Genomic DNA, 13,072 nt, shown 5'->3' with positions numbered 1-13,072 from the left:
TCAGGCAAAGCTTTCATTTAGGTTTAGTTTTACTTCTGTCTTCTTTAGAAACTCACTTTTTTCCCATACAAAAAAAGTCATACAACCCCATACATTTAGATTGCTATAATTCTGGAATATTTGTCTGGGTTTTTGAGACTGTCAGTGGCCGGATGGCAGCATATCATTTATTTCTGGCTGTCCTGAGCAGGTTCATGCAAAACATGCTGGGCCATAGTTGAGGTGAACAAACTTGCTTTGACATAATTAGACCAAAGAATATGCCTATAACAGGAAACAAGGTTAAGATACTCCCTTTTAAGTTGCAGGAAAAAAATAGACTTTTAGCTTGTTTTTTGTACTATTACAATGGAAAACATCCTTTCACTTCTGCTTTGATATGTAAATGTTTTCATCTTGTGGTTGAATTTTGGTTAGAAGGTGGTTGTGACCGGATTATTTATGTGGCTGAACTGATGGAAATGAGATGCAGTTTTTACAAACCAGAGGAATAAATGAACCAACGCACAAATTCATTTTCTTGCTTGCTAAATTGCAATGGTACAGATGCACACAGACCTTATTTTGTGGGTAAATGTGCCAAATAAAATACCAAAACACAATAATCAATATCTTTCTGCCAAAAACTATATATTTCTTAACTGAAAACAAAGCATAGCACTCAGTAACGTAAGCCATTGCCATGCTTCTTTGCTATTCTACCATGTACCATGTGTTCACGTGTTCCTTGTTTGCACTTCTAAGGTAGTTTCTAGTACCAGGTTCTCGACTCTAAAGCAGCCACCAAAAATCAGGATCTTATAGATCCAACACTATTAAAAGATTTGAACTTTATTAACAATTTATTGAATAGTATGTTTTTGAATTTTATAGCAGTACTAACTTTAAAAGTTGAAAGCATATTGAGAAATACACAAAGCAAAAACCATGTATTGCCTCATTATGCTAAACGGTTGACTGAATTTTCTGTTCCCCTTTACACAAAAAAAGATGTGATATGTCAGGGATAAGATGCCACCATATACTCACTAGAGGTTATGTGCGAGCAGACGACAAATGTGTTTAGTGCATGTGCAATCAGTTTTTATTTTGAATTATATAGCAGACATTATTATTATTAGACATTATTTGGGGCGACTGTGGCTCAGGGAAGCGTATCTGTAACCGGAAGGTTGCCGGTTCGATCCCCGGGCTCTCTGTCCTAGTCGTTGTGTCCTTGTGCAAGACACTTTACCCTACTGCCTACTGGTGTTGGGCCGATGGCGCGATATGGCAGCCTCGCTTCTGTCAGTCTGCCCCAGGGCAGCTGTGGCTACAACTGTAGCTTGCCTCCACCAGTGTATGAATGTGAGAGTGAATGAATAGTGGTATTGTAAAGCGCTTTGGGTGCCTAGAAAAGCGCTATATAAATCCAATCCATTATTATTATTATTATATATAGTAACTAAAGCACATCATTTGCAAAATAAAACAGAAAAAAGGAAGTGGCTAGTCAGTAATTAATGTCTGCAGCAACGTGATGACAGATGAGAGTGGAGTTTTAAAAACTTGGTATCTTGAGTTCTGCCTATGATCTATCTCTGCTATCAGCTGTCAGGGCTCAATCGTGTTCTTTGGAAGGCTGTACAAATTCAGCTCAAACTGTTCTTCCTCTTTTTGGTTTAGTAGGCCAGAGAAAAAATGATAAAGTCACTGTGTTTTTTACTTAGCAGATACACAATACACAATTACTTTAAGTTGCACTTGAATTTATTTTCACAGGCATAATAACTCTGTGAAAGGCCTGTACCAAATAAGCACATTCATTTCCTCAGCCAACAATTATGTTCAGTGGAATAAGTGGTAGCAAAGTTTCAGTCCGTGGTGGTTGGGTGTGGTTTGTGGTTCAGCTGCAGGGAAGGGGTGGTGCAGTGGGTTCAGGGGGAATGCCAGAGGAGGCTGACCAGCACAACTGCTAGGCATCCACTAATATTCTATCCTGTTTTACACAGTAGCAGGCCTGGAACTGATATGTGTGTGATTTCTGGAAGGAAACTGTCTGAGACTCTATGTGTGTACAGTGGGAGATGTGCTACAAACAGACTGATTATAATCACAAGCCAAAGAAAGCTTATTCACCACAACAGTAATTCATCACTCACTATAGCAGCTTAAATAAACTCAGAACTTTCTACTAACCACACATCAGAGCCAGGCTGATGTGTGAGCTACGGCTGATAAAAGACAGAGTACATGCTTACTGTATTGCTATGATGGTTTCTAGAGCATGTATGACTTTTGTTGCCATGGAAACCCTGGCAACCCTGGCCCATTGGCTCCAACAAGAGAGGGAGACTGACCGAGGTGATAACTAAGTAAGAATAGATTAATGGCAAGATAAATAAAGAAAACATGTTTGCCAGCAGGTCAGTAGTGTAAAGCATGCATGTATGTGTGGCAGAGTGTAAAAATAGCAAAATAACTCAAGAAATCATGCTGCAGTTAAGCACGATCAAGTAAGGATGTGGATGCCAAAGTCAGGACAGAGAGAAGCCTTCATAGCCAAGCTCACTGGGTCCAGGTGCAGCTCATGCAGGTAGTTAGCCTCCAGCAGAACAAAGCACAGTACAAACAACATAAATCTAAGACTGAGGGCACAAAAGGCCAAGGGGTCATCACACTTCTAAGGCATGTGCTAAATTTAAGTGAATAAGGAGATTCAGTTTTACAGACTCATCTGCAAAAAAAAAAGAAAAAAAAAAGGAATGCTGCATGGAATGTAAATTTAAAAAAAAGAGAGAATTGTGATTTGAAAATCTTATAAATCCATATATTATTTACAAACAAGCATGCTTAAATGTTTAATTGTTTAAAGTGATATATTTCATTTAATTTTACTATGTTGTTCAAATATTTGTTATGATCTCTATGTCTTGGACACAGGGTTTAGATTTTCATAGGATTTTTATGGTTCATCTAGTTTTGTATTTTTTATAATCTTTGTATAATGGTACTATGTTCTGTATGATAGATATATTGATAGTCTTTAGTTTATAATGATAGTTGTTGTTTGTTTGTTTTTTTTTGGGGGGGGGGGGGTTGCTTTCCTTATGAGTTTGTTATCAGTGCCTTTAGTTCCTTGACTTCTTTATTTAAATGATTGTTTATCCCCTTTAGTATTCCCATTCTGTCCCTCCAGTCTTGTCTCCTTGTTTGTTTATCTTCTGTCTCTATGGTCTTCTGGTCTCATCTTATCTTCCTGTCTTATTTTGATCTCTTGTGTCCATAGTGCTTTGTGTTTAGTTAGATTGGTTTTAGCTGTCCTCCCACCTGTCTTCCTTGTCCTTTGCCATGTTTTCTTTTATGTTTGTGTCTGTCCTTGTGTTTGTGTTTTGTTGCAAGAGGTGTAGTTTCAGATTATTTGGACCTGACCTGCTGTTTGTTGTATTTATTAAGGAGCTCAGCAGTAAAGCTGTTTTTGACTTTTACTTCTTGTCTCCTTAGATATGCATTAAGGGAGAATATTTAGAGAATATTTAAGTGGCAGAGTTTCACCAACTTGCAGAAAACTATATCTACAAAACGCAGAACCATTCCAGAATAATTTTTGTCAGCTTAAAATTGTGAAGACTGTGAATATATGATCATAAAAATACATAATGTCTAAATATTCACAAAGACTATAGAAACTGCATACAAGGACAAGACTGAAATCTGGCATGAAAATCACAGTATGATTGTATTAACAGGAAATTTTCCAGGTTAAAAGTAGAGACACTTCATATAAGATAGATTCAGTTTGCATTTCACTGTGGTGTTCTTCTTTGTCCTTTTCAAACACAAATTCAAAATGACTTAAATGCTGTCTTGCTGGCATAATAATAGCTGAGCTATCTGACACAACCTGCAATCCAGCTGCCAGCAAGTAGGGGAGGGAGGGAAACATACAGATTTTCCAAAGACTGATTTTTGCTGTTGGTGATGTTTGAGTTTGTTTGTTGGCAACAATAGAAATGGGGAAATACACTAATGTAACCTGCTGTTTATGGTATATTATTTGTTGTTTATATACTGCCTATACAAGTTTCAATAGCTATTCAGCAGGGTGGCTTTGACATATAAAGGTTTGAAAAAAAAAACATGGGGAAAATATTGAAAAGACCAGATTTATTTTTATTTTTTAAACAGACTCATACAGGCTGTTTCAGTGTGAGGAGTTTCAGTTTTACGACATGTCACATTTTTTGTTGCTTTTTTTCCACCTTCCATGTCTCAGCACCACAATGACCACAATTATTTTTCATTGCTTTTCACAGTGTCATGCATTCTTAAATGTAACAGTGATAATTATCAAAGTGATTTTTCCACTGTGCTTTTTGTCTGAACTCCTTGTTTACTCTCTGCTATGTGCTGATACCATGAAAAAAGACATCTCATAAACAGAAGGCTTTTCGTTGAAACCACATGCTTAGTTTCCCCATTTTGGGGAAATCATGAGGCTTTTCGGTTGATAAAAATAAGCCAGAGGCAAAATAGAAAGTAACCAATAAAGGCCTTTTACACCCAAAAGAGTAGCAAATAAAAACATTTATTTTATTCACAATATATAAAATGACTCTAAAAAGAGCTAAAAGATAAATCCCTCTCAAATAGATATAATAAAACTAAGACAGGACAAACAAAATAACTAAAGTAAAATGGACAGAGCAAGCTTGAAGTCCAGCAGTATCCTGTTTTCATGGCAACAAAAGTCATGGCAAACAACTCTGACTTTAAGTTGCGCTATATAAGAAACTAAATATATGATCACATATTTCAAACTATTTTTTTTTGCAGCTGTTGGAACAGGATACATTCAAAGTTTTATACAAAACCTTTAACAATGAATATATATATATATATTTTTTTTAAAAGTGTATTTTAAAAATATATAATCTTCATAAAAATGAGAGCATAGATTTAAATAAAAAATATCAGAGGAGCAAGAGTGGGTTCATAAAAAGCTTCTTCTTGGCTTTGCTGCTACAGCTCTCCTCACTGACCTGTAAGACAAGCACAAAGAGACAAAGTGATTTCCAACATGTAAAGATATTATGAGCTGAAGACATTTAATAATGTGAAGAATAAATCAGCCTGCATGGCAGCAGAATTACTGAGAGAGCTTCCTGATGTGACTTCAGAATAAACTGCTGCATCAGCTGCAGGACTTGATGTTCCTGTGAATGAAGAGAAGATCATTGAAAACAATAATATCATTAACCAGGAGGAAACTGGATGTCTCCACTGATGCAAAGACAATTGAGTATGATAGATTTTAATCAGCTGATGAATTGTGAATACATAAATATAAACTGTAAAATAAACAGATTTACATTGTAAGAGCAGATAAACATGTTGAACAATATTCAGTGGAGATGATGGCAGACTTTGCTCACCTTTGTTTTTCTTGGCTTTTTCTTTTTTGGGCTGTTTGACCTCAGCATACATCAGACTGTCCTCTAAAAGAGACGTCAGAGCTCAGGACACATTTGTTCAGCACATATATGATACAAAGATGTTGGATACACATGGAATTTAAACTTTTTGCAACTACAGTGAAAGAAATCTAAGTGAAATCATTTGTTGCCTGTGACACTTCAGCTTTGCATGTGTGTGTTTTGTGATTGAGGTCTGAGTCAGAATCTGTGGATGCTGTTATTCAGTAAAGCTGAAACACTGATCAGTAAGTGAATAACTAAACTCCATGTTGACCTATAATTACCTGCAATATAATGATGTGATGACACATTCAAGTACAAACACTGAATGAGACTGTTGTGACTGTACCTGCAGCTCCCGTCTTCACCTCAGAGTAAATAACACACTCTTCTGGTTTGTGATGCTTCCCTGTTAAGATGATCAGATTAATTCACAAAAGAAAATAATTAATACAATTTTTTCCCCCACACAATGTGTGCTTTGCATACTCCTCTTTTCAAAATCTTTAAGCTTAATGAGAGAATATGTGACATCTCGGGTTTCATCTGGAACTGCAATAAAAAAAAGAAAAGACAAAGAAAAAGTTAAATGTTTATAAACATATCACGAGATAGTCTTCTTAAATTTCACACCTTTTTCATATCTAGGTGTTGCGTGCTTTTCAAACTGGAGTACACCAATTTCACTGTATTCAACTTGTGTGATTACATAAAGATAACAGTAGTATTAGTATATGTGTGAATAATTAAAGTGTGTGTAGTAAATAAACTCTCTAATACAGAGTGAAAACAGAAAAGAGGCTCTTACACTTGGACTGTCTGCAGCAATACAACAAGAGCAGGAGAATAATAATGAGAGAGACTCCACAAACCAGTCCAACCATCAACCACACAGGAGATGAAGAGCTGTCAGCTCCTGACACAGTTACGTAACAAAAAACAGAAATTAATTAATAAATTATAATCTTATAAATAAATACATTCATAAAATGGAGCCAAGTGACTTTGAGACTTAAATCAGACAATCTAACGTTCCTTCTCAGTCATTGGTTTATAAAACTCCATCAGATGTTTTGATCCTGCTCACCTTTAACTGACATCCAGCTCTGTGCTGACTCTCTTCCTGAGTACTGACACTTGTAGAAACCTTCATCAGACTTTGACACTGCAGAGATCTTCAGCTCCCCTCGGGGATCATTTTCAATAAGTTTGTCATTGTGATAGAAAAACACATTGGAAAGTATTTTTTGTGTTCTCAAACTGCAGCTCAGACTAACAGAAGCTCCCTCAGTCACAGGATGAACAGGACTCACCAGGATAGCACCATTACCATCATCTGTGACACAATCACACACAATTGTTTCAGTCACATCAGCTGGTGCACACTTTGAGAAAAAGCTGACAAACAATAATAAGAACAGATTGTACAAATGTTCATCATGAAGATCTGATCTTGTACATTTAAAAATTACTGTATGTGTTTTATTTTTCCCACATGAAATGACTTCACATACAGCAAAGCTGGGACAAATGTTCATGTGACGTCTAAATCATCCAAATCCAAGTAGTAAATGTATAATAACATACTCTGTACAGTGATGTTGACTGCACTACTGAACTCTCCTGATCCAGACTCACACCAGTACACTGCAGTATCTGACTTTGATGTGTTGATGTCACATGTGGATCCAGTCATTCTCCTACAGTCAGAGTACAGTCGGCCGTCCTCAGAGAACTTCCTCACTCTCCACTCAGTGAAGTTTCCCTCACAGGTCAGTGAGACAGAGTCAGAGGTGAAGTGTTGCACTCTGTCAGGACTCACTGTGAGAGACGCTGCTGAACGAACATCTGGAAACAACATGCAGTGAAGACACAAAGCTCACAGATGTTAGGAACAAAAAATGTCAAATTAGTATTAGAAAAAAAATAATGAGCTGAACCTTGGTGGATTACAGTGATGACACAACTTATTAGACAGAATCAAACTGACCTGCAGACCAGACAAACTTTGGTCGACTGTGATCAGTGTGATACTCTGGGTCTCCTCTTCCAGCTCTGCACACATATCCTGCTGTGTGTGTCTGTCCATGAATGATGTAGGAGTCCTGTGCAGTCCCACTGCCATCAGGTAGCAGCTCATAACTGGAGGATTTCTCTGATAGATCAGGAACAGCTTTATACCAGTAGAAGCTCCATCCTGCAGACGGATGTTCAACCTCACAGTTCAGAGTTACTGAGGCTCCAGGACTCAGCCATGATGGAGACACAGTGAGGACAGATCCTGTTGGAAAGTAATGAATATTATTTCGTCAGGCTCACTCTCCGTTTTTTCTCAATGCTTTCTCAGTGTTTTTTTCCCCCAATATGTTTTCCTTTTTTATGTTCTGTTAATCTGTGATATTTATGTTTCATATTTGTATTCTTGTGAAAATTAATATATTTTACTTGACTAGAGAGCACTTTTAGTCAGTTCCCATGGACTCTACATTTTACATGACTGTTCGTGTTCAACAATTTCCAATAAGAGCCGTTACCGTGAAATATAATTTTGTTTTTCCTTCATAGTAATCCTCAGTCATCAATCTATTTAACATTGTTGGTGAATACAAACTGACCAGTTTTCCCAATCCTGACTGACTGGCTGTCCTCTGTGTAGTAAACTGGGTTTCCTCTTCCTCCTCTGCACCTGTAGAGTCCTTCCTGTGAGACACTGATTTGTCCATTTGAGTGGAAAACTGCATCTTGTGTGGTCAGGGCTTCAGAGGATTTCTCATCTCTGTACCAGTAGTATTTCCATCCAGATGATGATGATGGGTTCACAGAGCAGCTCAGTGTCACACTGCCCCCTACTGGTATGATTAAACTTTGTGCTGTCAGTTTGGCTTTGGCTTTACTTGCTGTTGAGGTGACAGGAAAAAGTACATCAGTACATCACAAAATACAAATGTTGCACAAACAAATTGCTTTTAGATATTTTGTGTCCTGTGTTGGATTTTTCCTGCCTTGTGAATAGCATCTGATGCAGACCCATGTATTTATTTATATATTTGTATAATAATAATAATAATAATAATAAGAAGAAGAAGAACAAAGTTACCATTAATAGTCAGAGTTCACAGATAGTAATTTTCACATTTAGCTCAAAAGTGCAGCTTTCCAAGTCTTAATGCAAATTTGCATCAGACAAACGTGTTAAAAGAAGGCCCTTTCCATTGTGATGCAGACCCAGTTTTCTGTTCCATTACAGAGCCTATAACACCTTCAGACAGACCTGGATCAGTGTCACAGTTATCTGGGTTGAGACACTGATATAGATGATTTTCAGTGAAAACATGTTCAGATTCTGAATTAATGTAAAAGCACTTAATAAGTACACAAAATGGCAAACTAATATTGAATTCTGATTTTCACGCTTTTAAAAACACAAACTACTGCAGATTAACTGGCTCCACTCTGAGGTTTGATTTTGTGAATGAGGAACTGAAACCCAGTGTTAGTCAGCTGGTTCAACTGGAGCAGAAGAGGATGAGTCAGGGAGAAACTGAGTTTGTTAAAGAAAACCTGTCAGAAGCCTGTTACCATGGTAACTTGGTAACCTAACTCAGAGTTAGGGTAAGTTAACTGTCTTTCTGGAACAGAAACCCAGGGTCTCTCTTATCAGACAAACTCACAGTTTACAGAGAATGTTGTTAGCACAGATCACATAATGATCCATTTCAGTTTAACAGAAAACTAAAAATTCAACTCAGACCACTCTAGAAACAGAACAAACAGATTCAGGTCTTTCAGTTTGTTACTTTTGGAAATTACCGGTTTCAGTAATGGTGACTTCATTGCTCTCTTCTGTGAAGTAAACTGGATCTCCTCTCCCTCCTCTGCAGTGGTACAGACCTCCTTGTGAGACACTAATAACTCTGTTTGTTTCACCTTCTCTTATGAGCTGGATTTCAGAGGAGACTGAATCACTTCTGAACCAATAAACATTCCAGCCAGCAGAGCCCTCCACAGAGCAGTTCAGTGTCACATTGCCCCCTGCTGGTATGACTGAACTTTGTGCTGTCAGTGTGGCTCTGCATTTACTTGCTGTTGAGGTTACAGGAAAAGAGAAATATCAGATTTTCACTTGCTTCAGGAAGAACTTTGTTATAGAAATAATAATAATAACTTCTTTTTAAAAGTGCCTTTCAAATACCCAACAACACAACAATAGAATAAAACACATAATAGAACAATGACAAAATGAAGAACAACTTCGAGACAGAGAGATTCCCACACCCTGGGAGCAGATCAACTGAAAGCTCTGGTTTCCATGGTGCTGAGATGGAAAGAAGGCACAACAAGTTGGATGTGAGCAGGCAGAAGAGGTGGTGCTTATCAGGTTAGAAAGTTAGGGAGGAGCGAGGTTATGACGGGCCTTGAAGGTGAGCAGAAGAATTTTGTTTACTATCCGGACATAGGACATAGGACATAATCGGTTAATGTTGCGTAGATGGAAATGGGCAGAACAAGTGAGATTATTGATGTGAGATTTATAAGATAATAAACTGTCTAGGATGACACCAAGGCTCTTAACTTGAGGTGAAGGGAAAATGTGGAGTCATCAATATTGAGTGAGAATAAGTGTGTCAGAGATGCCAAGAGAGGAAATTCTGTTTAGAAGGATGGCGTGAGAGATAGTGTCGAAGGCTGAGCTCACATCCAAAAGGACAAGAATGTTGAGAAAACAAGAGTCAGCTCTGAGTATTCTGAGAAAAGATCACACTTTACACATTCACTCAGTCATTTAGCTTCTAGCACCAAATAGAAAATATTTACTTGCATGTGACACATGTCTTCATGCAAAAACTACAGATTCCCTCTGATTTATTCTTCATCTATTCAAAGACAAATGCTGCACAAACAAATTACTTTTAGATGTTTTGTGTCCTCTCTACATTATCCTTTAATAACACTCAAAGGTAACATGACACTGAATGGTGTCTGTTATTCCTGTGGGGGCTGCATCATATTTACACAGAGCCTACTCTCCCTTTGCCTTTGTCATATGGAAATGACAGTAACATCACATAAAATACAAAAACAGTATTTCACACACTGTTTGAAAACAGGGAGATTCAGAACACTGTAGGTACTATTTCTGTTATTGGTAGAGCATGTGACCATCAGTGTTACTGCTCTATCCAACAGGTGTACTACAAGCTGACATTGGTGGATTAGAAAGCAATGTTGATCTTTAAAGTCAGTTTTCTGTGTCATCAAATTAGTTAGACTTTCTATTATTCTAGGGTCTTTACCTTACTAACTGTTAACTGAGCTGAATTGATTTAAGTGGTCTATGAATAGACGAAGAATAAATTAGAGGGAATCTGTAGTGTAGTTTTGTATGAAGACACTCAGTCTAATGTGCCAGAAGCACCAAACAAATCACTGAGTGAATGTGTGATAATTTCTATAACAAAATTCTCCTTACAGCAAATGTTCACATAAAAATATTCAGTTACAAATCCAAATAGAAGCATAAAAACTTTGTTGCTTGTATTTATTTATCTGTGTGTTATGTGTTTTATTTATTTCCCCACAACTAAAGAAAATACCGAAACAACACTGCACAAGAAAAGTTAAATATGTAATATTTATGAGCCTGTTGAAAAGGGAATTTAATTGGTTCTGGACGTTTAAAGTGTTCCAACATTTTAACATAATGAAAATTTGTATTTAATATTATTTGTTATCTGTCCATCTCATGTATAGTCTTTTTTCCTGACAATTTTTGCAACTGCATCAGATTTTAGTGTTTTAAAATGTTATATAAACTGTTAAAAAATGTGTTAAGAAATAATTTAGAGTGGTACAGGAGGTGTGAATCTGGAAAGCAATGTCATGCATATTCTATAAATGCAAAGCAAAGAAAAATAAATTTCTCACCATCAGTATTTATGTAGAAGAGTGTACTGAGCACTAAAATAAAGATTGAAACATCAGAATCAAACTGTCAGAAAATCAAACAAGACAAGCAATGAAAAACAACCATGTATCCAACATAATGCTCCAGATTAAACTGAGCAAAGGCACCAGCAACATTTTCCTTAAGGATCATAAAATTAAACCGTTTTAACCAGTTATAGACTATAATGCTCACAGATTAGAAGCTTTTTTTTTATTAACTAGTGCCATTCAAACGAAGCTAGAAATGTACTTACACAATAATAAGCCCGTTACGCAGTGCAAAGTGTATCCCATCTTCAAATCTAGCCGTGCCCCACTTGGATCCTCGCCAATCTCAATCTGACTGTTTACTTAATATAAATTATATTTATTATAAATAAAAAATGCAGAATGATGAGAAGCTGCATTTAATACAGACAAGAGCAGAGCTCTCAGCTTCTTCTGGCTGCTGCTTCTCTGTGCTTCCTTTTTTTATACAAACCTCACACAGCTTCTGTAGCTTTGACCACAGCAGCTGTGTGACGTGTTTGCATTTCCTGTCTATTGTAAGCATAAACATTTGTTTCTTGTGTTGTTATATTTCTCTATTTTTGTGTTGCCAGCTGACATATTTCTTGTCTGACCTGACACTTTTTTTCCCTAACACTGATAGATTAGTCTGAAGTTTTCTCTCTCTGTTTCAGAGCTGGATTGACCTCATATTTACATTGTCCTTGGGTTCATTTCATGAGTATGGTGTATTATTTATATACCACCTGATTTGCTGTTAGTTGTTCACAAAATGCTTCTTCTTTTTTCCATCTTTCTGAAATGTGTCAATCAAATATTTCAGTTATTTGGAATAACAATAACAATAGCACATTTGCTAGACTGAGTTTCTACTTTGGAGCCTGTATTTTCAGTGAAATATGCAAATATGTATGCTTATATTGTGTTTCACTGTGAGCTCAGGTATTATCATGCAGTACTATAGTGAGCAAAGCTCCCTTAACCTCAGCATAGATCTGTAAATCTTATCATGTTGTGGTTGAGTTCCTGTTTTAAATTTGTTTGTCACCCCAATCGCAGGAAATAACAATTTGTGTGGTTGAACTGAAACAGCAGACTTTCATATTTCACAAACTAAAGGCAACATTTAAATTCATTCAATTTCTAATTTCTAGTTTAACTTATTGGCATTAAGACATAAAATCTAAAGACAACCTGAAAATGACATGAAAAAAGTCCAAAAAACGTTACAATTGGCAGATGTTTACACACTTTTATATACATTAGCATGACTGTGATGGTAATTTTGTCCTTTTAATGGTTTATGTGAACTGTTCTTATTCCAGGGTGAAATTGTACAGCATATATCTTTCATGACTAAAAAACAGGAACTTGGTGCACATGTATGACTTCTTGATTAGAGACAATCCAAGATTCAAATATTTGCATCACAATGGTAAACATGGCTCTGTCCCAGCTTTGTGAGAAATTCGAAACAGGTCAATATTTTTTTTCTTAAAAATGGTACATTTAAGATGCTTTCTACATTTTATTTTGAACATATGGATTTATGAGATTTGCAAATTACAGCATTATGTTTGTTTGTTTTTTCATTTCTATTTTAAACAGTGTGCTGACATTTTAAGAACTGTGTTTGTATTTTGAAGCTAAGAGTTGTACAC

General features: G+C 36.5%; 1 protein-coding gene across 1 annotated transcript; it reads right to left on the bottom strand.

Annotated features, from left to right (window-relative positions):
- Nucleotides 1-4,183: 4,183 nt before the first annotated feature.
- On the bottom strand, nt 4,184-11,839 carry LOC309698335 (uncharacterized protein). The gene is made up of 12 exons (XM_082520698.1): nt 11,657-11,839; nt 11,382-11,414; nt 9,267-9,539; nt 8,072-8,353; nt 7,447-7,737; nt 7,044-7,304; nt 6,544-6,792; nt 6,265-6,372; nt 5,946-6,008; nt 5,806-5,865; nt 5,415-5,477; nt 4,184-5,195 (listed from the first exon to the last, which is right to left on the bottom strand). Exons 1-12 carry the CDS (start codon nt 11,694-11,696, stop codon nt 5,071-5,073), a joined length of 1,848 nt encoding a protein of 615 aa, XP_082376824.1. The 5' UTR covers nt 11,697-11,839; the 3' UTR covers nt 4,184-5,070.
- Nucleotides 11,840-13,072: the final 1,233 nt, after the last annotated feature.

This window comes from Aulonocara stuartgranti, assembly GCF_965226115.1.
Source record: "Aulonocara stuartgranti genome assembly, chromosome: 3".
In the NCBI taxonomy this organism is placed as follows: Eukaryota; Metazoa; Chordata; class Actinopteri; order Cichliformes; family Cichlidae; genus Aulonocara; species Aulonocara stuartgranti.
This window is presented reverse-complemented; position numbering and strand designations above follow the sequence as displayed.